Raw genomic sequence first — 26,387 nt, 5'->3', positions numbered from 1 at the left:
TGTGTGTGTCTTAATGTGTATCTAGTCAGGAAGAGGGTTCACTTTTGTAATCACAATCTGTAATTTGAAAATACCAGTAGCATCTAACTTTACAGGATCATGAAGCTTTGTACCTCTGTATTTTAACACATTTTTACTTTATTTTAAACAGACGGTTTAAGTGGTAACATTGCGTTCTGTGTGAGGTGCTTAACGAGAAGTAAAAGGAGCTCTGTAATGGTTGTTTTAAACTTGTGAGAATTCTTTTTTGTTATCCAAATCTGGACATAAGGGGTCACTAATTGATGTTTGCAATGTCCACTGTCCCCTCTCCTTTTGATGCCTTGCTTACTGCCTGTGCTATAGCTAACTCTTCACCCTCTCTTATGCTTCACTTTCTTCCTAAAGCCTTATACTCCTTGTATATTTCTTTCTTCTTGCTTTAAATATTCTGTCCTTCCTGTGTTTACTACTATTGAATGAAACCGATACATGCAGAACGTCACAGCATAAATTCAATTGTAAATCACCACTGATATACTGGATTCACAATTAAGCATTTCTTGAAGGTGGGAGTATAAATTATTTCCTCTTTGGGAGGCAATTTAACAATACCTGTCATAACTTAAAATGTACATACTCTTTGTCATAACAGTTTCTCTGCTGGGAATTTATCATAAAGTTATTTGTATTCACCCTTGTACAAAGATGTATGAAGAAACTGAATGGTGTTTGGGTGGAAGAGAAAAAGGAGTTTGGGGTGGGAGGCAGACTATAGTAGGTCTTTTGAAATTCATCTTTTCTTTAAAAAAAAAAGACAAAGAAGAAATTCACCTTTTCCTTTACTACTTTTTATGTTAAAAAGAAAAAGTAGGGTTTAAAAAAAGCCTTCTTATTACCTGTGGATTGTACAGCACCTACAGGTTCTTATCCTAATGGATTTTCTGGATTATATTTTTCTTCAAGAGTCAACAATGCTGACAGTAGGCTTCTTCATTGTTCAGCCTGACTTTGTGTAGGATTTTGACAATCCTAAATTAGTCATTTGATAATTGAGTCCATTTCTGATAATAGGAATTTTTACAATTTTATTGCATAAATGTGTGTGTATGTGTGTCTGTTGTGTAGATGCATTTATCCTTCCTGACCATATTCCAAATACACATATCCATCCCTAACCCCAGCTCCATTATCTGATGACTACCTGTTTTTCTCTCTGTGCTCGTGTACTTATATATATGTGTATGTATGCATATAGCTGTACCACTGACATAAGACATACACATACAAAGGGGGTTTTTTGGTTGTAGTTTTTTTTTTTTTAACCTGATCATATTATACTCATTTGATTGCATTTTGCTGTTTTTTACTCAAAAAGTGCAATGTGCAAATCTACCACCAAGGTACTTAATAAAACTAATTTATTCTTTTTAATGATTGCATTGTGTTAATTGATCAGAGTAAATTGTAATGTATTCAGCCATTCCTGTATTGATTAAAACAACTCTGTTTATAGAGACAAGGAAATTAGTGCAAAATAAGTGACAGTAAACATCTTTCTACATATTACGTGTGTTTACTAAATGATAGATTCCCAGGAATTGGACTACTAGGTTAAAGGTGTAAGTACTTTAAATTTTATACATGGTGCCAGATTCCTTCCAAAAGGATGTCATAATTCATTTAGGTAATGAAATAGAACAGTACCCTTTGAGGATATATTATCAGCCTTTTAATTTTTGCTTAAGTGATATCTCATTGTTAAATCACATAATCGTTATCTCACTTTTAGGAAGTTTGAGTATTTTTTATAAACTTGACAACTTGGGTCTGCTCTCTCTCTACATGTCAAATATTTTTTCCGGTTTAATTGCTTAGTTTGTTTATGCTTTTTTCACCTTTTATGTCTATGAAATTTAAAACTTTTATGTCTATCTTTCTAAGTTTCTGCTCTTTGTTAAGATTGTGTAGAATACATGTCATCTTATAAATTATGTTGTAGAATGTATTCCTGTGATTTACTTTTTTCATTTGTCCTTTATACTACCTGGAGTTTATTTTTTTAATAAATAATGTAAGATAAAGATCTTTTTTTTTTTTTTGAGATGATAACCAGTTTTGTGGTGGTCATTTAAAAAAATAATTTATCTTTTCCTGCGGAAATAGAATCTAACTTCTGACTTGTACATTTTTTTCGTATGTGCTGGATTCTGTATTTAAGTTCTTTTATTCTGTTCCTCTCATCTGTGTCTATTCTTAAGCCAATGCCATATTGATTTGATTAGTGTCTTTTGAAGGTATTCTGAAACAGTCAGTGAAGTCCACTTTTGGTTTTCTCCTTTTTCTGGGTGATTCTTGGACTGTCTGCTTTATAACTTTAAGATCCTATTTTTAAATTAAAGAATAAATCTTTTGGGGTCATTTCTCAGTACAGTCATTTATAAAGACTGGGACAAAGTACTGTGAATGAAATATTTTTCCCATTATTTTTGTAGGTGTTTCTCTTTAAACTAGGGAAAATTTTTTAAATTAATTTTAACGGTATTGTATCATACCTCTTCTTGATAATTTATTTTTATTAATTTCAGTTTTCTTTTACTAGAATTGCCTGCATTTTCTAGGTATTCCATCAAGTCATTAGCAAAAAGATATTTTTCTCTTTTATTCTGATATTTATGCCAGTTAATTCATTTTCATGTCTTAATTAGTTGCTATAATCTTCAAGTCAGTGTTGAATTTTAAAGGAATTATTGGCTTCCTTTTTTTTTTTTTTTAAAGATTTTATTTATTTGAGAGAGAGAGAGCTGAGCAGAGTGAGGGATAGAGGGAGAAGCAGGCTCTCCACTGAGTAGGGAGCCTGATGTGGGGCTTGATCACAGAACTCTGGGATCATGACCTAGAGGAAGGCAGACACTTAACCGACTGAACCACCTAGGTTCCCCTGGGCTTCCTGTTCTAATCCCTAATTTTATTAATTTGATTTACTGAATGAGTAAAACATTCAGATGGTAAAAATAATAAAAAAGTTTCCTGTGAACAGTCTCCTTCCCACCCTTTCCCTAATCTTTTCAGTTTCCACCCTGTACTCCAAGTAACCACTGTCATTGGTTCTCTTCCACAGATTCAAATTTCCATACAGAACAAGTTCTTAATATAGATATATACATAAACACACACATATGTACACTGTGTGTACATATTTATTGAGTTCATGCAACCTTAATTTTATTTGGAAAGGTTATAGTGTTTTGCTACATATGGTAGTTGCTACTATTGTTTTTTCAAAAATGCTTATTTATTTTCTATTTTTCCCCATAGAGCTTTTATTAAAAATCATTGCTGAATTTTATCAGTTGCCTTTTCAGCATCTATTGATATAATGATAAGATTTTTTTTCTCCTTAATTTGTTGATGTATTGGATTATGTTGATTAAAAAGGAACCACTCTCATATTTCTGCAATAATTATAGTAGTATATTATTTTTGACATGTGGCTGAACTCTATTGTCTACATTGATTTTTTTTTTAAACTTAGAATTTTACTTAACTTTTTTAAGTGAAATCGGTTATGGATGTATTTTATGTGCTAGTACCTTTATTAGATTTGGTATTGAGTTGTTTTGACCTCATAAAATGACTTGGAACATTTTTTTGTATTTTTCTCTGGTTTAATATTATTAGAATTATGTTTTTTTAAAGATTAAGAATCTGAAGAGAACCCAGCTAGTCTTGGTATCTTTTTCTATAGTAGGTTTTTAATTGCCTTTAATTTATGGTGTTTGGTTCTACTCAAGAATTCATTTCTCTTGGGTTAATTTTGGTATTTTCTATTTTACTGGGAAATCATCTTCTCTTTTAGGTTTTCAAATGAATTGCCATGAAATTGCATTTGTATTGGTGTTTTTTTGTTGTTTTTTCTTTTAGTTTTGTCTTGTTTTCTTAATTATCTCCTATGCTTATGGTTTTACTTCTCTTTTATTCTGAATCTTGTGAGTTTTCACTCTTTTTCCACACTCCCTTGTTTTACCCACTCATTAAACTGAGTGATTATTTCATCATCGTACAAAGAGGTACCTTTTAGATTTATTTATGTTCTCTATAACTTCTTTATGTTGATTTTAAATTATCTCTTAGTTTCTTCCTAGTTTATTTTGATATATTTTGTTTTTCTCATTTCTTTTTTACAGAGTGTTTTTCTCTCTTGCCTTTTAAAAAAACTGAGATTGTTAAAACCATAAATTTACTTGTGAATATAAATTTTGCTGAATCACATGGGTTTTAATTATTTTTATTCTATTTTTTAGTCACAGCTTACCAAATAAAGCATAATTTCCCTTTTGATTTCCTGTTTGATCCAAAGATTATCTAGCGTCATCTTATAGTTTTTAAGGAAAGAAATTGCTGGAATTTTTTCTGAATTTTTGAGGTATATATCTCTGAAATTAGTTAAAACTTTCATTATGACATGTTTATGATCAGTCATGATAATGAACATAGGAAAAAATATCTGTTTTTTGCTAGAGGGTTATAAGGTATCTTTTAAAAATCATGTTTATTCATAATATAATTAAATTTGCTTTTTTCTTCTTTCAAGCTGTATTTGTCCATCCTAAAAGGTATACTGAAAATACTCAGTATATTTGTATTTTAAAAAATAAATTTATTGAAGTTCTAATAAGTTTTACTTTATTACCTGCTATATTGTTTGGTATATACAATTTTTTAATTCTTACATTTAGTCATAAACTGTGTATTTTATAATTGTATAATATTTTTCTTTATCCTGCTAAGTACTTTTGACCGTAAAATTATACCTTGACTGATATATTGTATCTTTGTGGTTACCTGAAAACAAAATACTCTTTTCCCCCAAAAGATGCTCATTGTTTTCCCTGGTGGCTTCTTGACCTTGAAGAGATGAGACCTTTAGAATACTTTTATTTTCTGTCTCTCTTCCGTTTTCCCCTTATCCTCTTCTTCCTCATGAGCTCTTAGAAGTATTTTTACTTCTGCCTACCTTCATCTCACCTGTCTACAACTCTTTTACTTTGAATAGTTTAGAAATTTATTAAAATGTTTTTATGATATAGACTTTTTGTTTCAAGAGTCTTTATCACATAAGTTATACATTCCTAGACATTTGGTTATTATTTAAATGTGTATTATATGATATAAACTGAAAGTTTCATTGATTACAATATTACTCTTTTTCTTCATCTTCCCTATTACCACATCTCTTTTTCTGGTTTATTTTTTCTTAGTTAGAACCTTTTCTCAATTATTTTTCTTAATTGGGGTGCCTGAGAAAATACTCTCTGAATTTGTGCATATTTGCAATTTTTTTCATGTATCAAAATGTAAGCTTTGTTGGCACAAGATTCATTCATCTCTGTCATCTGTGAATGTTCTTTAACTCCATTTTTGAAATTATTTTTTAAAAGATTTATTTGTTTTAGAGAAAGAGAAAGAGCATGCACATGGGGGGGGTAGTGGTAGTGGGTGAGGGAGAGAATCTCCAGCAGACTCCCCACTGAGGACAGTGCCTGAGAGGTGGGGCTCAATTTCATGACCCTGAGATTACATCCTGAGCTGAAATCAACTTACCCAACTGAACTACCCTGGCACCTCTCTCTTTTAAAAGTACAAAAGATGAAGAGGCCAATGAGGAGCTGATTCTTTAATAGGTTACTTGCTTTTTAGAGCTGGGTGGTTGATGTGATCCAGCACCCATGAACTTTTATCCCTAAAACCTCTTTTTTTTTTTTAAGTTCAGATTTCTTTTATTTTTTTAAGGTTTTTTTAGTATAGTTGACACACAATATTACATTAGTTTCAGGTGTACAACATGGTGATTCAACATCTCTAAATGTTATGCTATGCTTACCACAAGTGTAACTACCATCTGTCACCACACAATGCTTTTGCAATATCATTTACTATATCCTGCATGCTGTACCTTTTATTCCCATGACTTATTCATTCCACAACAGGAAGCCTGTATCTCCCACTTTTTCCTTTACCCATTTTGCTCATCCCTTCCCTCTAGGCAACCATCAGTGTATTTTCTGTATTTAGAGGTCTGATTCTGCTTTTTGTTTCTTTGTTTATCCATTTGTTTTATTTTTTAGATTCCATATATGAGTGAAATCATATAGTATTTGTCTTTCTCAGTCTGACTTATATCTGACCCTCTGGGTCCATCCTTGCTGTCTCAGAGTCCATTTTTTTTTAATAGCTGAGTAATATTGCATTTATATATATGGCACATCTTTATCCATTCATCTATCAGTGGACACTTAAGTTGCTTCCATATTTTGGCTATTGTAAATAATGTTGCAGTAGACATAGGGTGCATATATATTTTTGATTTAGTGTTTTCATTTTCTTTGATAAATACCCAATAATGGAATTACTGGATCATAAGGTATTTCTATTTTTAATTTTTTTAGAAACCTCTGTACTGTTTTCCGTAATGGCTGCACTATTTTATATTCTCAGCAGCAACACAGGAAGGTTTCATTTTCTCCATATCTTTGCCAATACTTGTTATTTTCTGGTTGTTTTTGATAATGGACCCCCCTTTTTTTAAAGTTTTATTTATTTATTAGAGAAAGAGAGCACACGTGCGTGGGGGTGGGGGAGCAGAGGAAGAGGAAGAGAGAGTCTGATGTGGGGCTCATTCTCAGGACCCTGTGATCATGACCCGAGCTGAAACCAAGAGACCCTTAATTGAGCCATGCAGGTGCCTCTGATAATGGCCTTTCTAATAGCTGTGATTTTAATTTTTATTTAATTATTAAACTTGTTTTAAAAAACTTTTTAAAAAAAATCTATCGATTAAAAAAAAAATCTGTCTCCTGTGCAGGGAGGGCTTTGTGACATTGAGCCTGAGAGTGGAGAACTCATAGCACCACCTTGCTTGCTTGCTCTTCTGTCCTTAGAATATTTTAATTCTATTTAATTAAATTCTATTTAATTAAATATCTACTTGCCCTGACATAGGCACAAAGTCATAATAAGGGTAAGATATGGTCCCAGTAGTGTAGGAACATATTAAACTTTAGAAGGTCAAATAAAAATTACACACACACACACACACACACAACCCTCTATAATAAAATGCATAATGTGATAAGACTAAAAATATAAGCTTTATGAGAGTAAAAATTTAGAGATTAATTTAATATTTAAGCCCATTTATATCCATAATATAGATAACATATTTAAGCCCATTTATATCCATTATATAGATAACATAAACTCGGTGATTTGCAGTTACACAAGTCTGTATCAGTGACTTAATCTCAGTTTCCTCACCTGTGAAATGAGGGTCTTTGGTAATTTACTTCCTATTGTCTAATTTAGTTGTACTGTGCTCCTCATATTTGCGGAATAAAGGTCAGGATTGCTGTGAGACGTTTACCAGCCTTCCACAGTTTGTGGAAGTCTTCCCTTTCTAGCCTATGTATTTCTCATGCATATATGTAAAAGACTAGCCACACAGGTCTGCTTAATCCCTAAACATACCTCATCGTCTCGGTTCTTTCTCCCTGGAATCTTTCTTCCACTGATTCTCACCTGCCTTCACACCTTGGTTTGGTGGAAGTCTTATTCTGATCTTCAGATAACAGCTGAGATCTCACTCTAAGAAGTCTTCCCAGTTCTCTGTAGCCTAAATTAATCTCTAAATTTTTACTCTCATAAAGCTTATATTTTTAGTCTTATCACATTATGCATTTTATTATAGAGGGTTGTGTGTGTGTGTGTGTGTGTGTGTGTAATTTTTATTTGACATTCTAAAGTTTAATATGTTCCTACACTACTGGGACCATATCTTACCCTTATTATGACTTTGTGCCTATGTCAGGGCAAGTAGATATTTAATATATTTTAACTGAATTTGAGCAAGAATGAAAAATGTATATTGACCAGTAATCAGTTTTGTGGCTTAGTTTTGATATTTTTGCAATCGGCAATATTTTCAGTAGATTTTCTTTGTACTTTATGTCTGCTTTTTTTTAGGACAGGTATTTCTAAAGTCAGCAAGAAAATTAACTACAACAGGAACTTCATTAAAGCTACAATTTAGGATATGCAAATGTGAAAGGTTTCTAACTTTACCCTGTACATTTCGCATATATCATTAGTCACTGTTAGACACTTCGGTCTTGCTTAATATAATTCAGTGCCGAATGTGTATTTTAATGTGAGAGTTTTGACATCAACATTTTTAACTTTCGTGTAATTTATAATCTTTGAGTTAATGGAAATTGTTGCTTCTATAGATTGTGGTTTGAAACTGCTAATAAGTTCAGTCAGTAATACATGATCTTTAGCTCCTAAGCCGTGAATAGTAGGTTTCATTTTTTGCTAAAATTTATGTCTGAATTGAAAGGGGTCACAGGGTCTAAATGGTGAATAAAGCCAGTAGAATGCTAATCAGAAGGTAGAAGTACTAGACTCGTTCTATTATTAACTTACACTGTGTTCAGTAATCTAACGTAACATGGATACTAATCTCCTTTTTAAGTTGGTAATAATAGCCCCTGCTACTTGATAGGTTGTGAAGTGCTTTCATCACCATTTAAAAAAAATGTTTTAACTTCTTATAGCTCTTGGAGGTAGTTATTGATCATCCCTGTTTTATAGATGCAGACATTGAGACTTAGAGACATTAAGTCACTCAAGATTTGGCTAGCAGTAAAATAAGTACTAATATACTTGGAACTAGACCCCAGAATTTACCCCACAGTTAAGACCTTAGCTGTAGTCATGCTGTGGTGGGTTTTTTGCTTATAGGGTGCTGCATAAATGTACTGATATTATTGTCAAACAGTTTTCTCAAATGTCACAGTAATATATACTTTCCATCGCACATTTATATCTGTTTCCATGGGTGGTATCTGATAACATTAAATTTCAGGAGTATGATTTTCATTACTTTTTCCAAGTGAATAATTGTGAAAGCTGTCAATAATGTTTTTTTATTTTTAAAATTTTGTTCCAAACCAAGGTTTCTTCTTAAAAGTACAAAATAATTTTCAAAACATGGTTACCTGATGTTGACTGTTAATATCTTTAAGTTATATAGTTAAAATTTTTATTCAACATTTGATTAACAAGTATTTCTGAATTTTTCTGTCTTTATTCTACAGAATGGTTAATAACGCTGATCATCTCTAGGAAGGATATTGATTCACCTCATGTAAAGTATGCTCAGTTCCTTTCCAGTGGTGTAAGTATCTGGTCATTTTCTTAATTTTTATCTTCCCAATTGTTTTTAATAAAGTGAAGAAATCATTATCATTATGGATCCAAAAATGACAGCAGGAATTTGTAGAGTTGAAAGAATTTTTTCATAATCATAGTGGAAAGGAATGAATTTTCAAATCTATCAACTTTCTCTTTTACCATTTATTTTCAACTTTGAAGTCTGACATTCATTTTTAACATAAAACTACTAATTATTTCAAACTGCTCAATAGGCTAGAGACTTACAAAATAGATGGCTAGCTACTGTTAGATTCCTTGTGACAAGCAGAATATTGGAAGCATGTTACCTTAACCCTGCCTTTGTGTGCAAACTCCTAAGCACCTTGGCCATTTTCCTTTACCTCCTGGAGATAATAATGTAGTTAAGCCTATTAGCTAATGTCATTGGTAGCCTTTCTTTGGAGTCAGGCAAAAAATACAAATTGAGATGGTGGTATTATGTTGAGAGTTTTTTGTGCTAGGATATGAACTGTAACCACTAGTTCATATTAAATAGGCCTCTGAATAAAAGTATTCCGGGAATTTCAGATATTAGAGAAGATAAAGTATCTATTAGCTCATTAAGTGCATCTTTAGAGTCTAATGCAGAGTGCTGTTAGCATAAGTATTTTCTAAAATTTGGTGCAGGCTATGTTTCGATTAAATTCCTTCCGTTTTGTTTGACAGTTCTGTAATCCAGTAAGTGGACATTAACATAGATTTTCTTTATTATTTGGGTTTTTCATTAAAGTTTTTTTTCCTCTCTCATTGACTCTATCATATATCAAAAAGTCTCTGGAATAGGCCCAGTTGATATGAACTGTAGCCTGAGTTTCTGCTAAATAGCTCTCCTTGGGAAATGGCAAGGCACTGCATTGCTTTGGGCCTTAGTTTCCTTTTTTTTTAAATGATATACTTGCTAATGGCTGTTTTTAATAGCCATTAGAATGTAAGCATCATGAGGTCAGGAGTTTTGGCCTCCTTTCTGCCAAGTACATGGTCTGACACACAGGGCATATTCAGTAAATGTTAGTTGAGTGAATGATTTTTCTCTAAATGGTGTCCAGTTCTTTGATTCCACACCTAATTTACATTTCCCTCTATAAACTTGCATATTTTTACTTGGATTTTTTCCCCCCGAACATGTATAAGGTGGCTGCAGTAAGAAAATTTCAATCTTAATCAGTGGTAATTTAAAAATAACTGTTACAAAGTGTGATTGGCACATTGGAATATAATCTTATTTTTCTCAAAGTCTTTTTATTATGAAAAGAACATTTTTATACTGTCATTTGTAGTCATAGCCTCTATTCTTTTGTTTTAGTTCCCCTATTGGTTTGAATTACAGAATCATCGTACTGTCAAGCTCAGTCCCCTGTAAATCTTCATTTCTTACTTATTCTCACTTCTTACATTTTTAAACTTTAAGACTCCCACTCCTTTGATGTAATAATAATTGTGAAAGAGGTTAATGTGCCATAAATAGTAAGAAGGGCCTGAGTACATCTTTAGTTGATGAATGTTATGATTAACTCTAGAATGCATTAAATCATCGTGCAGTAAATACCATGTAGAACAAAACTAACTTATGAGTAGGTCATATTTTGCCTAGTCATATTAAATAAAAAGCAAACAGAATCAAGCTGAAAAAAATCTGAAATGCTTTTATTTTAATAAGATCTTAGTAACTATTAATGCTTCACAAGTAAGGTAGTATGTCATTAATCATTTGTAAGTGCTTTAACTTTCTTTGCTTTATATGTTTGTAAAATGTAATTTAAGAAAGCGTTCTGGACCAAATGCCAATCTAAGAAGGGTTTAGGTGCAAGTCTAAGTAGGGATAAAATTTATTATAAAATAGGTTTACTATTATGGTCCGATAGTATGATCTTTTGGAATATCAGTTTATGAATCAAGCGATAAGTCCTGAATTTAATTGTTCTTTTATGCTTTAAACATTGTGTTACTGCAGTGTCAAAATTCTTCTCCTATCATTTTCAATTATTGCTGGCCTGAGTCTGCATTCAGATTAGTAATTTAGTGAAAGACGTTCCTTATCCTGTGAACAGTTCTTCTGCTACATAAGAAAATTAATTCAGTTTTTACATGTTATCTTTTTCTGTTGTAAAAGATTTGCGGGTGTCATGGACTTAGATGACCTTTGTAGGTCATTTACTGCCATAATTTCAGGATTACATGCTTAAACTAGGTAAATCATGAGAAACAAAGTATGGAAATGACAGGTTGTACCTTTGTTTATGTTCATGCACATGGAGATTACTATTCTTGATATCCAAGAAAACTTCTAATCTCGGCATATTCTCGGTGAAATATAGTACATTCAGCATCATATGTATGATTTGATCCTGGTCATTATGCCATTATTATTCTACTCTGTAGTGATCATGCGTTCCATTTTAGCAACTGTAGATCTTTTTACATTAGGTATATCTTTGACTAGGGACCTCTCTTGGTGCAAGGCACAAACATCCAATTTAAACAAGGTATAGCGTAAGGGGAAATTTATGCTCTTACATAACCTATAGCAAGAAGGACAGAGATGTAGCAGGGACTCAGGAAGTACTAGAACAAAGAGTAGGAACACTGTAGAGCTTTCTCCTTTGCTCTGCATTTCCTACTATGTCTGCTTTATTCTACAAAGTCACTTCTTTCACACGGTGAGGAATGTATCAGACTAATACCTTCCTGCAACTGAGTACGGTTATAGTGACTATCCATTTTCCTGCTGATCTAACCTAAATATTTTGAGGAGAGCAAGGCTTCGCTTCCTTGTGTGCCCACCCTGTTGGCCAGGAGGTAGGGTATTACAAGTGGCAGTCCCAAGAACCTGTGGTTGGAAACAGTGAGGCACTCTAGGCAGAAAAAATAATACATATGTTCTGTTATCTCCTTTTATGTCTTTTGGAATAAAAGTGTTTCCCATAGTGAATCTGAAATGTCATAAGATATTAACTTGTTCCAGATACTGTGGAATCATTAGTTTTGCTAGTTCTAATACAAGCTTTAGGATGGTACTTTTCAATAACAGGTTAAATTCATATAAAATTTGTTTTAGTTTTATGCTATCATACATAGTGCTGCTCCAAACAGAGAGAGGTTTAAAGAATTATATACAGATACTACGTGCTCTGATATAAATAAGATAGGAAAATAAATAGGAAAAAAATCAGGATTGATTTTTTTTTGTCCATATAATAAAAACAGTTCTTAAAGTCTCATTTAAACTAAGGTCAGTTTATGAAGTATTTTGAAAGCATTAAGACTGAAGTTAGCAAAGGACAGGTCTACTTTATTTACAAGGGAAAAGAATAATGTATAGAAACCTCAACTTACCAAATCAGTAAATTCAGGGGTAAATTGTTTGGATTACTAAAGGAATTGGGCAGTTACATTTATTTATTTTTATTTATTTTTTGATTTTGTTCAAGATTTTAAAAATTTATTTGAGAGGGAGTGTCATAAGCAGGGGGAGGGGCAGAGGGAGAGATAGAGGGACAAGCAGACTCACCGCTGAGCAGGGAGCCCCAGTGTGGGGCTCGATCACAGAACCCTGTGATCATGACCTGAGCCAAGGGTAGACACTTAACTGACTGAGCCATCCAGGCACCCCTGTTTTTTAATTTCTAATTTTAATTCCAATATAGTTAACATACAGTGTTATGTTAGTTTCAGATGAACAATATAGTGATTTCACCAATTCTGTACGTTATTCAGTGCTCATCATGATGTGTACTCTCAATCCCCTTCACCTATTTCACCCATCCCTCACCCACCTCCCCTCTGGCAGTTTGTTCTCTATAGTTGAGTTTGTTTTTTTGTTTGTCTCTTATTCTTTCTACATTTGCTTCTTAAATTCTACATGAGTTGTAATTATGGTATTTATCTTTCTCTGACTGACTTATTTCACTTAGCATTATACTCTCTAGTTCTCTCCATGTGGTTGCAAATGGCAAGATTTCATTACTTTTATGACTAATATTCCTCTCTCTATATATTTATATATACCACATCTACTTTATCCATTCATCTAACAGTGGACACTTGGGCTGCTTCCATAATTTGACTATTGTAAATAATGCTGCAACAAACATAGGGGTACATCTATCTTTTTGAATTAGTGTTTTCATATTCTTTGGGTAAATACCCAGTAGTGGACTTACTGGATCATAGGATAGTTCTCTTTTTAATTTTTTGAGGAACCTCCATACTATTTTCCACAGCAGCTACACGAGTTTGCATTCTTACCAACAGTGCACACAGGTTCCCTTTTCTCCACATTTCACCAATACTTGTTTCTTGTGTTTTTGATGTTAGCCATTCTGACAGGTGTGAGGTGATATCACATTGTAGTTTTGATTTGCATTTCCTTGATGATGAGTGATGTTGAACATGTTTTTATGTGTCTGTTGGCCATCAGTATGTCTTTAGAAAAATGTCTGTTCAAGTCCTCTGCCCATTTTTAAATTGGATTATTTGGTTTTTTTGGTGTTAAGTTGTATAAATTTTTTACATATTTTGGATATTCACCCTTTATTGGGTATATCATTTGCAAATCTCTTCTCCCATTTAGCAGGTTGTCTTTTGGTTTTGTTGTTTCTTTTGCTGTACAGAAGCTTTTTATTTTGATGTACTCCCAATTGTTTATTTTTGCTTTTGTTTCCCTTGCCTCAGGAGACGTATCTAGAAAGATGTTGTTATGGCCAGTGTCAGAGACACTACTGTCTGTGCTCTCTTCTAGGATTTTTATAGTTTCAAGTCTCACATTTAGGTCCTTAATCCATTTTGAGCTTACTTTTGTGTATGGTATAAGAAAGTGGTCCAGTTTCACTCTTTTGCACGTAGTTGTTCAGTTTTCCCAACACTGTTTGTTGAAGAGATTTTTTCCTATTGCATATTCTTGCGTCCTTTGTTGAAGATTAATTAACCACATAATCATAGGTTTATTTCTCGGCTTTCCATTCTGTTCTGTTGATCTATGTGTTTATTTCTGTGCCACTAACATACTATTTTGGTTACTAGTGATTTGTAGTATATCTTGAAATCTGGGATTGTGATACCTCCAGTTTAGTTCCTTTTCAAAATTGTTTTGGCTACTTGGGTCTTTTGTGGTTCCATACAAATTTTAGGATTATTTGCTCTAGTTTTGTGAAAAATGCTGTTAGTATTTTGATAGGGATTGCATTAAATCTATAGATTGCTTTGAGTAATATGGACATTTTAACAGTATTGGTTCTTATAATCCATGAACATGGACTATGTTTCCATTTGTTTGTGTCATCCAGTATCTGCTTTTAAAGAAAAGTTGCTAGGATTAGGGTTTAGTATATTACTAAGCACTGATAGAGCAGACAAATGGCTGAGGGTTATAACAGAAACTAAAGTATTAAGTGTCTCTTATAAGCCACTTGGAAAAGTTCACATAGCTTTTTCAACAAACTTTAAGCCTAATATACCTACTGAAAAATGAACAAATCAGTAGTCACTACTTGGTGGATGTTCACAGTGAATACACCAGTGTAATACAACTAGCATGGAATGCAGAACATTACCAACACTGCATAGCATTTTAATGAGTTCACACAAGTTCTTTTGAAATTGGTCAGGAGAAAAAAATAAATGAGTTACTCTGGTTGCAGTTTTCTCTTCTCTCCCAACTAGATGATGATATTTAGTGGGGAGGGGGGGATGTTTAATCTAACAAGTAGTAAAGTACAATTGTAGTAGCCAAAGCATTTAAAGATTTATTTATTTCTTTGAGTGAGGGAGAGTATGAGCTCGTGAGCTGGGAGAGGGACGAAGGGAGAGAATCTTCAAGCAGACTCCTTGCTGAGCTGGGAGACTGACACGGGGCTTGACCCCACGACCCATGAGTCATGACATGAGCCAAAACCAAGTGTCGGACATTCAACCATCTGAGCCGTCCAGGTGCCCCATAGCAAAAGCATTTAGAGTAGCTAATGACTGGAAACAGTCCATGTGTCTAAAATAGGATGGATAAACAAACATGTAGTATATTCTTGTAATGAAGTACTACTCAACAGTAAAAAGGAACAAACTACTTATACGCACTACATCGGACATGAATCTGAAAAACTTTATGCTGAGTGAAAAGAGTACATAGAAATTCCATTTATATTAAGTTCTAGAACAGGGAAAACTAATCTGTGGTGGGAAAAATCTGAGCAGTGGCTCCCTGTGAGAGAAGGGGCCAAGAATTAACTGGGAAGGGGGCATTTCTTGGGGTGTTAGTAATATTCTATATCTTCATAGCCATTTTCACAGGTTATGTATTTCTTTTTTACAGTATGTTCTTCTGAAAACTCATAGAATGGTAAACGTAAGATTTGTGTATTTTCTTTTATGTAAATTTTACCTCAAAAGTAAAAACCTGAACAAATACTGAGTTCTAGTTAATGAAATGCATGTGGAAGTGTTTAGGAGGAAGTGTACAGACTTCTGTAACTGATTTTAAAATGCATAAAAAATAAGACGAATATAGGTATGGATACATAAGGGAAGGGATAGTTATGTTATAAAGCAATTAAATGTTAACAGTAAAATATAGATGGTTAGTACATGAGTGTTCACTGCAAATTTCTTTTAATTTTTGTGTATGTTTAATGTTTTTCATTATAAAATATTGGAGGAAAAAACCCAGGCAATCAAGAAAGAATGTAATAATCATGAAAATAGGACTTTTATCATGGATAGTTTGTCACAGTGAGTATTGGAAGAAAGCAGAAGATAACGTACAAGTCTAAGGCAGACACTGTGGCCTATGACCACAAATGGCTTGCAACATGTTATTTGTGGTCTACAAAATGTGTTTGTTTTTATTTTTAATTAGCTTGTTTCTAAAACTAGAGTGATTTCACATAAAAATTCTAGATTTCTGCCTGCTTATTTTTAGAAGGATTTGAAAGACAAAACAATCAGTGGAGTAGAATAGAGAATCCAAAGGTAGATAGAGATTTGTGTGGAAATTTTATATATGAAAAAGGTGGTATTTCAGATTAGAGAAGAAGAGACATACTACTCAGTAAAGCATATTGGACAACCACCTGTGCATTTGGGAAAAAATAAAGCTCAAATCCTTTCACACTCATTAGGTAAATATAAATTCCAGATGGGGCAAAGATTTAAATTTAAAAACCTATGACTAGGGCCTCTAATCCATCAGTAGAGTGGTTTTATATAAGTAGTTTTAACTGGAGACTTAAAAGAGTTCAATAGTCTATATCCCAAATCATAGGATTCCAGTAAGTCCTGCTATATGTTGGAAAACAGAATAATACATGCTTTTGGAGTCAGTAAAATCTAGGTTTTTTCTTTTTTCTACTCTCAATCAGATTTTTTGCAAGGTACAGAACTACTCTGAGACTTAGTTTCCTCAATGATCAGTCAATTAATATAAGATTTTAAAAGCCTGCCACAGGGGGTTGTTGTGAGGATCAGATGAAATTATATTCTATGAAACTCTTGCCCAGTGCCTGCCTAGAAGTGAATGTTCAGTAAATTTTTAGTATAGAGGGATGAAGAAATAGACTTTGAACAGCTATGGGGAACTGGCCCAGGACAGATGTTTTTACCTGTAACGGATAAGAAAATTCCTTGACATTTATTTCCATTAGCAAACATTTACTAAGAGCCTGCTGTATGGTATGCATCCTATTTGCCACTAGAACTATAAAAATAAAAATCTTTAAAAAATCTTAAATTAGGAAAGTCAGGTTTTATAAGAAAGGAATGCAAGTAGTGAGAATTTTTAAATTTGATAATTCACCTAAACTTAATATTGTTATGACTCTGATATTTTCTGGCATGCTACAGTTTCTTGTGTTAGTTAAAGGAAAAGTAATGTGGAAGTAATTTCCTAAGAAAAATGAATAGTTTGGCTATAAGCATGGAAGATCCATTTCTCAGGATAACCATAAAGAGAGAATGCATTACAGAGATGAGATACTAAATGAAATTGCTAAGTGGTGGGTGAAATGGTGCTTAATAAGTTTTTTTATGTACCTTCTTACTTTTCCATTTAAATATTTTTGCTGGTTATTAGTATTTGCCTGGGCTTACCTTACCAAGTCATTTGTTTACACTAAATGAAGATACAGACTTCCTAGGTTAGTTTTGCTGATATTTAGTAAAACAAGGTAATACAAACTGTTTTCGCAACAACTTTTCATTAATAGTACTCTAATGTAGAGTAATGAATTTGAGATGGAAAAAACACCTGTGAGTAATCACAAATAGGCTAAGATTAAAAGTGTATGTATTTAATCTGTTGTTTTGGTATTATTGCCATAACTGAAATTTTGGTTCAGATATTTACCAAATTGAGGAAAGTGTAAATTGTATGCCATATGAAATTGGGTTTTGCGTTACCCTGATGTCCATCTGCTAATAAACTCAGTAACTGTACCAATCCATTTGCCATGACAAGAACATTTTATCATGGAGTGATAATAACTATTATAATTATTACAATAATAATGTGTTAATCATTTTCAGGAAAGAACTTGATGTAGAAATATTTTGCATCTTCTGAGCATTCTCTGTAATGATATGTTCTTTGGTACATGTTGTAAATAAAAGGAATTTTGTTATTTATTTATTTATTTATTTATTTATTTATTTATTTATTTATTTATTTATAGTTTGCTGGAAACCATGTCTCACTATACAGATGAGCCCAGATTTACCATAGAGCAGATAGATCTGCTTCAGCGCCTTCGGCGTACTGGAATGACTAAACATGAAATTCTCCATGCCTTGGAAACTTTGGACCGTCTTGATCAAGAGCATAGTGACAAGTTTGGAAGAAGGTCCAACTATGGAGGAAGTTCTTATGGGAATACTACCAACAATGTTCCAGCATCTTCCTCTACAGCTACAGCTTCCACACAGACCCAGCATTCTGGAATGTCCCCATCTCCTAGCAACAGTTATGATACCTCCCCACAGCCTTGCACTACCAATCAAAATGGGAGGGAGAATAATGAGCGATTATCCACGTCCAATGGAAAGATGTCACCCACTCGCTACCATGCAAACAGCATGGGTCAGAGGTCTTACAGTTTTGAAGCCTCAGAAGAGGACCTAGATGTAGATGATAAAGTGGAGGAATTAATGAGGTTAGTTCTTTTGCTTACTCAGAGTCCCCAAAATGTCTGTGTTCTTAGATTGGTTTTGAGTAATACACTGTATTTCAGCTACTTACCTGTAAGAACTATGATTTCCCCCTCCTCCCCTTGGAGATGAAAGAAAATATTTTCAAATTTTATGATTCTAATTCAAATTTTGTTTTCTCTACCTTAGCCCTTCTCTTTGCTGCCTGATAAACCTTTTCCATTCTGTTTATCAAAGCAGAAGTTAGCCTTCTCTTTATAGTACTAATTGCTAACATCTGAATTTTCTGAATTGTTAACACATTCTAATCCTTAGAGTTTTCTTAGAGAAAAGATGATTTTATCATGATACAGAATTTGTACACTTTGTTTTTCACTCTAACATACATCAACAAAATAATTTTGAGCACCTATTATATAAAAAATTGTGTTCTTAGGAAGAAAAATAGACATGGTTTCTACCCCTAAGAAGCTAAAGTTCTAATTTAATAGATAACACACACACACACACACACACACACACACACACACACACACATATACACATACATATATGTAATCTATTGCAAGGTAAGTAATAAGTCTTTGTTGTTTTAAACACTGAGAAAAGAAGCCCACTTTCAAAAGAGGTAATTAGGGGAGGCTTCGCACGGACCTGGAACGCTCTGAGGCCAGTAATCATGTGTTTTTGAATGTTGTGTTTCCAGAATCTAGAATTGTCCTTGGCACGTGGTAAGGGTTTAATATGTTAAGTGAATGGATGAATTTGAGCTGAATCTAAAAGGATAGCTTTTGTTTTCAAATATAGGAACTTTATTTAAAGTTAAGGGAGTAGTAAAAGGTAGAGAAAGCAAGGCATGTTTAGTTTTATAAAGGTTGCATGGACTAGACTATGGTAATAAAAATATTATATTGCAGTACAGGTTTGGGAAGATTTGAGATCTACACAAGTAGTTTATATTTAATTTGGTTGGAATTAAGGATTTTTTACAGGTCTGTAGGAATAGACATGATAAAAGCATTGTTTTCAATAGATTATCACTACTGTAGTAGGAGGAAAGCCTACAGATACATCAGTTACAGTAGATAAAAAAGCTGTAGCACGAATTTGTCAGAATAAAGTTAAAACCTATAATTATGAGTTATAGTTCTTCCTAAGGATTCTAAGACTGAAGATAGTATAACGTGACTTAATAATGCATATGGAAGATGTATTCTATAGTACAAAAGTGATAAAATCTTTTAAATAAACTGTCCCAAATTTATTTTTAGGGTAGCGCTGCCTTGTATGGAATTGTGAACTAAATGGACTATTGCATCTAGACTCCAGTGTAATTCCTGTAATGAATAGTTTCATAGAGCAGCCATAGAACCCTGTTATTTAAACTTTTAAAACTTAAAAATATAAGAGATCAGTTTGGTTTTGAATTCCTTTTCGCTTGTTAAAGCAGCTGGCCACAGTTTAGATGTTCCTTTTGAATTTAACATGTGTATCATCTTCATGTTTGAGAGGGAGAACCATTATAGCAAGTAGAAGTTACTTAAGTCATTGAAATATAACAAGGTTAGCTTTTAATTATCCTGAGTAGAGAAGATATCAACAATAAATTTTATATTGTTGCTATCGTTAATCAGTTTTAATAAGCTTTTAGCATAACAATTAATTCCCAAATGTGTATTAGACTACCACAAAATTTGGGGAAACTTTCTTGTTAACAAAAGGCTCTGAAGATTGGCCATGGTCTAAAACTTGACTACAAGGGTCTAAAAGCTTAACTATTAGCTCTTATATTGGCATAATGTTATGATACAACTATGTTCTCAAAATAAACAGTAAACCTATTTAGCAATGACTAGGATTTGTAGTTAAATTCCACAATTAACGCACATTCAAGCTTTATCATTAAAATTATACGTTTTTGCATTGTTACCAGCATTTAATTTACTGCCATTTGTTGCATAATTAGGATACTTTAGTTTTACCCTATTCTCTGCTTCTTTCTATGAACTGCTTCTTTGGTTCTCTAATCATCTAAGGCTCTCATTGAACCTCCTGGCTCTCTGTGGTTCTCTGCCATTGTGTTCTCACCCACACCTGCACTTCTCCTTTGTGCCCAGCTCTTATTTTTCTCAAGTTTGCACATAGTAACGATCCTTAGGTCAGAGGGAGTTTATTGCATGACTGTTCTCATTTTTAATCATTATAACCATGATGTGTATGAGGTACAGCAGAGAAATTGAGATTCATAAAATTTAAATAACTGACCCAAGAAATTTAAATATTAAGTGGCAGAGCCTGAATTCTAACCTATGTCTTTATCACCGTGTCTGTGTTACCCGTTGCTTCTGTAAATAAGTTTTTCATGTCTGTAGATTTCAATAAGATTTTAAGAACAGTGGTTGATATAACACAGGTGAAAGTTATGAATGCCTTAATGGGGTGTTCCTCCTTCCCTTTCCCCCCCACATGATATTTGCCACTTCAAATGAATTACTAACCAGGTGAATTTTTATTTGGTAGAATGTTAGAGAAATTTTTGAGCAGTGAATCTTTCTTGAGTATCCTGTGCCACATAGGGCTGTACTGCCCTCACTAATGAATGCCTTCCTGCCTCCTTTTCTAGATAATCATATATAATTCACATCTTGCATGCTCACATTTCCCAGCCTCCATAGCACTCAATCATAAGTTAAATATTTTTCAAATCACATAACCCATTGAGTTCATAGACTTAACACCTAATAATTTCAGGGTACACAAAGGAATTTTTTTTTTTTTTAAGATTTTATTTATTTATTTGACAGAGAGAGAAACAGCCAGTGAGAGAGGGAACACAAGCAGGGGGAGTGGGAGAGGAAGAAGCAGGCTCCCAGCAGAGGAGCCCGATGTGGGACACGATCCCGGAACGCTGGGATCACGCCCTGAGCCGAAGGCAGACGCTTTAACGACTGCACTACCCAGGCGCCCCCACAAAGGAAATTTTTTATAGAAATTAACTTATAGCTGTATACCTGATCAACTTGTTAAGAAAGAATCAGAAAGAAAGAAACTACTTTTCCCATTTTTTAATTGGTTGGGGTGAAAAAAAAAAAGAAACTAGATAGTGAGTTGTCAACAAATTATTGAATATATAACATTTTAGGAAGGACTTTAAAGCCAAGAGCTAAAATGAAAACCCATTTCACATATTAGTATTTTAAAAATACATCTATTAACATACATACTTATATATTGGTATATGTATACATTTGTTAATATAATAGTGTAGATCTATTCTTTCATGTATATATTATAAAAACAGTAGAAATGAGGCTTATCAAGAATTCATAAACAATGCCATATATTGTTATTCTTAATTACCGATGTACTAAATTTTATGACTGTGTTTGTATTTTATGTAAGATCCAGGACTTTATTCTGAGTGCTTAACTATATCCCTAACAATAGGTGATTTAGGATATTTATTTCCTAAATTCAGTTACTGTGTTATGTATACATATAGAGTAGCTTTCCTTTTAAAGTTATCTTTAAAATTTTTAAATTATGCTTTATCTCCCTGAGTAGAAATTAAAGGGAGCAGGTTCTTACTCAAAAGTTAAAGAATTTGTATGTAATCGTATTTTCCCATCTGTGATATAGTCCATCTTTGTAGGTACTGCTCCATCTCTGGGAGTCTTTAAGATAGATGGCTACCTTTAAGTAGTCCTAAAGAATGTGTAGTATATCCACTGAGAGAATATGGAAGATCTTAAAGTGTACAACTTTTAAACTTGTAGTCTTTAATAGTCTTAGTTCCAGAAATGGAAGGATTGCCATTTTGAGCTAGCATAAATAACTCCATTCTGATTTGGGAAGCTTAAACATATTTGAGATTAAGAATTTAGAGCTGTTTTATAAATTATCTAGATCAGGTTTGCCATTTTACAACCTTTTATCTTCAACTACATATTTGTTCATTCATTGAACAAATTAAGCTCTATTATATGCAAACCCCATGATGAATAAGACATAATCTTTGTGCTAAAAGACTTCACAGGCTAGTAGGAGCAATAAGACCAGATCAGGAACAACTATAATATAGAATATCATGTAATATATTAGCATGTGAGTAGTATAATTGAAGTGATAAAGTTAGCTGTTGGAAGAAAGAGATCTTTTTTAACTGTGAGGATCAGGGAGAAGTTCTCTGAATAGATGACAGTTAAATTGTGTCTTAAAGAAAGGGTGATTCTACAAAGAGGCATCACTGATTAATTCATTTGGATATTAAGAAAGGTCTGTAGAGAAGTAACCTATGGAATCAAAGAAAGATCAACTTTTGTTTCACTTTATTTTCATAAGACTTGAGGAATACAAATCACGAGGAATATGAGATTTTATAAGAAGTGAATTGTGATGAGTGCTGGGTGATTAAAATAAAAATGTGAAAAAAAATTAGTTCTCAAGAAAAAGAAAGGTCTGTAGATAACAATGGAAAGTTTAGCAAGTTATAAAAATAATGGCAATGGAGGGTGGAAAGGAAGAATTTTATCCTCATGTGGAAAGCACCCAGATAGAAGAATTCAACATGGCTATGATTTGGAAAATGTGGTAGGAGAAGATGACATGGATTTTAAGTGGTTTGATGCAAATACACTGGTAGCTTATCTTGGAAATAACCTATGGAATCAAAGAAAGACCATCTTGTGTTTCACTTTATTTTCATAAGACTTGAGGAATATAAATCATGAGGAATATGAGATTTTATAAGAAGTGAATTGTGATGAGCGCTGGGTGATTAAAATAAAAACTTCAAAAAATTAGTTCTCAAACAAAGAAGTGAAGAAAAGGGATTCATTCTTTTTTAAGAGGACAAAAAATTTCAAATAAAGGGAGAAAGTAAACAGTAGGAGAGTATATGAAAATTAGATTTGGAGTAGGAGTTTTCATACCAAAAAACTGGTCATTTCACAGAGTTATGATGTGGACAGTAGGAGAGGCAGCTTGTTAAAGAAGACTGAATGAGGGGGGATATTTGAAAGTTTAAAGAACAAGTTAACCCTGTAGAATGGAGGTCTTTCAAATACACAAGAGAATTGGACACAAGTGAAAGTTGAATGCTATTACTATTTTGAAAATACAGGTTCCTCCCACTGTCTGAAAGCTTGAGTTATATCACTTCACTTTTAGCAAAAACCTCCATGAGTACTTGTTTTCACTAACTGAAAGAAATCTGAAGGGAATTTTTACTTTCACCAAAAAAATGCTGTTACCATACTAATGTAGGTCTTTTAGAAAAGCAGGGTGGCATGATGCGAACTTTCAGAAAGCAGGGGATACCTGTACCTAGTGAAAATAACTAAATGACACATCACCGCTTGTGTCTAAATTGACTTCATAGAAATCTTTCCATGGTGCCTTAAAGTACCTCATGTAGATGTTTACTTCAGTCATAGGTAGTTACAGCAGATCATTTGTTTCTTCTTTATCTGGGATTCTTTCTGGGGTTTTATAAAATAATAGTCATTGTTTATTGATTGCTTTTACAATTTCAAAAATTTTTACATTGAAGAATTTTTTATCTTATATATTATACACACACATATATATACACATTTAACACCATATTTCATTTAAATTTAATTTCAGTGTGTGGAGAAAAATTAAGAGTCTTGTGATGAGGGTATTAATGTTCTCATTTTACTAGATGATGAAACCAGAGTCCAGCTATATTAAATGACTTGCCCAAGCATAACCTTATTTTTTAAGTCTTATGTTTTTCTTTGATTTGAAAAAGCTTCTCTCTGGTAAAGCAGTTGACCAAAGAGGTTTTGTTATTATTTTTTTTAACTCATTGTGGGTACTTACAAACTTGCCAAGGATCTAAAAATATAGTTTATAAGGGTAAGTGAATTGTTGCTGTTTTGCAGACTTTTTGAAGTTCCTTCTGTCTTACTGCAGTCCTTGATAATATCATACTGCGAGGCTGTGAATAATTCACAAACTGGATATTTCCTATTGGAATAATTGAGTGTTATCTCCTCTTTATGATTTAGTGTCTACTCTAGGTGAATTTGATTTAAAATAAATTGATTTAAGTTCCAGTTTAAATCAGTAGTCAAGAAAATACCATTTAATCATTTTCTCCACAAAAGCACATTTCTTATTTAACCTTAATAAATATTCTCTTAAACTCAGTTTTCACTTTCCTGGAAGGATATTTTATATATTGCAATGCAATGCTTTATTTAAGTTTTTTCAGATTAATTTTGAAGTTGTATCAGAAACTAAATGATTTGGTTGTTTTATTTACATAAGGCAAATGAAATTCATACCACTGAAGTTATCTCTTGCCCAGCTGATTATTGGTGGATATTTGAGAGCCATTTGGCCTATACTAACTGTATTTTACTGAGCAGTTTGTTTTACTTGACTTCGAAGTGTATTTATTTGTGCCTTTTTCTTTCAGATACGCAGTTTTTAAATAAAATGAGAATGAATATTGTTCAAAGAAATACTTCAAATATAAACCAGTGAAAGTTTTGGAAAGAATCTAGCTGGTATCTAGATCAGAATCTTGATGAGTGTGAGAAATTCTAAATATTGGATTAGGCAACTGACTGTTTTCTTTCTCTAGGACTCTTTTTGATTAGGATTTCCAATGAGTAGATGAGGAGTATATTGTAGAGCTTCAGATTGAAAGTTGTCCCTCCTATTGCTTCTCTGCCCTTTTCCAGAATTCCTGAAAGGAAACATGGAATCTACCAGCAGGATGTATAGCTCCTCTTCACCAAGAGGCTAAAATACCTGCTCTAAGTCAAATCACAGCTGATTCTTTTTGGATAGGGTCTTTTCTTTTGTTGCTTCAAATAATCTTTAAAGAGACTTGAGCTCCTATAAGAAGTTTGTGGTTCATTTACAAAATGATTTGTAAAGATTTCATGATCCCTTTGTCTCAGATCAACGGTCAGCAAACTTTTTCTGGAAAAGACTAGATGATAAGCATTTTACACTTTGTGGCCAAGAGGCAAAATTGAGGATATAATACACATACTTAGAGCTAAGAGAAAACAAAAAGATCACAAATTTTTATTGACAAAATTCAATATAGAATAATAGTAATTGAATATAGTTTTTAAAATATAGGTCTACCAATAAGAAGAATGGAATTTTTGGTGGGGAGGTTGTGATACTCTGCTTAATTCATGTTCAAAGTTAGTGTTCTCTGTCACCAAGTAATGATTGCAAGTGTTCATCTGTGAAAACCATTCTTAGCTCATAGGTTGTATAAAAACAGATGGGAGACCAGATTTAGCCATAGTTTGCTGACCCTATATGAGATTATAAATTACCTCTCTTCTGTGTTACTTTCGAGCTTGATGAAAAATCAGTGCTTTACTTATGTAACCCTTTTGAACATAAAGCATTCAAAGAGAAATTGGTTGGTCTTAAGGGTTTAAGTGTAAGTTTTACTTAAGTATTTGTTCTGTTGAAGAAATAGAAGTCCTGTCTTTCATTGTTATTCTAGTGAATGTCTAGTCTTTTGAGAATTTGTTGTTGTCTAGTGGAGGAAAAATTAGGTCTATTATATCTAATCTCAAGGACACAGTGTAACAGTTTTAAGTATTCTATATATTATATATAATAGGAAATGAATAAGTGCCTTTTTTATATTAAAATTCTATATTCACCTCATCCCACTTAAATTTTTTTTTGTTTAGTAGGGAAAAAAAAGCAAATTAGATTTCTTAAAATGGCTAATATCCTAGCCATTTTAAGAATGATGATGATTTCTGTTCCTTTAACAAAGGTTTTAAAATGACTGAACATAATGTTTATGTAGATATATAGTTAACATGCAAGCCCACAATCTACTCACAACTGATTTCTGTTGTTGTTGCTTTTTATTTTTCTAGGGTTTCTGTCTGTGTAAGGTATATTCATTCCTCAGTAATGAAACTTAGTATATATACCATATGGCAGCCTTGTTCCTAATGTGAATTATACACAGCATGTACTTAACCGCC

General features: G+C 32.9%; 1 protein-coding gene across 12 annotated transcripts in view; it reads left to right on the top strand.

Moving 5' to 3' along the window:
- The window catches only part of HMBOX1 (homeobox containing 1), a 189,140-nt gene that overhangs the window by 64,507 nt on the left and 98,246 nt on the right, over positions 1-26,387 (top strand). For all 12 annotated transcript variants that reach the window (XM_087866603.1, XM_087866602.1, XM_045774093.2 and 9 more), the window contains exons 2-3: positions 9,135-9,214; positions 17,910-18,386. In XM_087866603.1, coding sequence (XP_087722729.1) covers positions 9,192-9,214; positions 17,910-18,386 — 500 coding nt within the window. In that variant the 5' untranslated portion in view covers positions 9,135-9,191. The remainder of the gene's footprint in view (positions 1-9,134; positions 9,215-17,909; positions 18,387-26,387) is intronic.

Source organism: Ursus americanus, chromosome 13 (assembly GCF_024610735.1).
Source record: "Ursus americanus isolate L20-20 chromosome 13, mUrsAme1.1.p, whole genome shotgun sequence".
Lineage (NCBI taxonomy): Eukaryota > Metazoa > Chordata > Mammalia > Carnivora > Ursidae > Ursus > Ursus americanus.
This window is presented reverse-complemented; position numbering and strand designations above follow the sequence as displayed.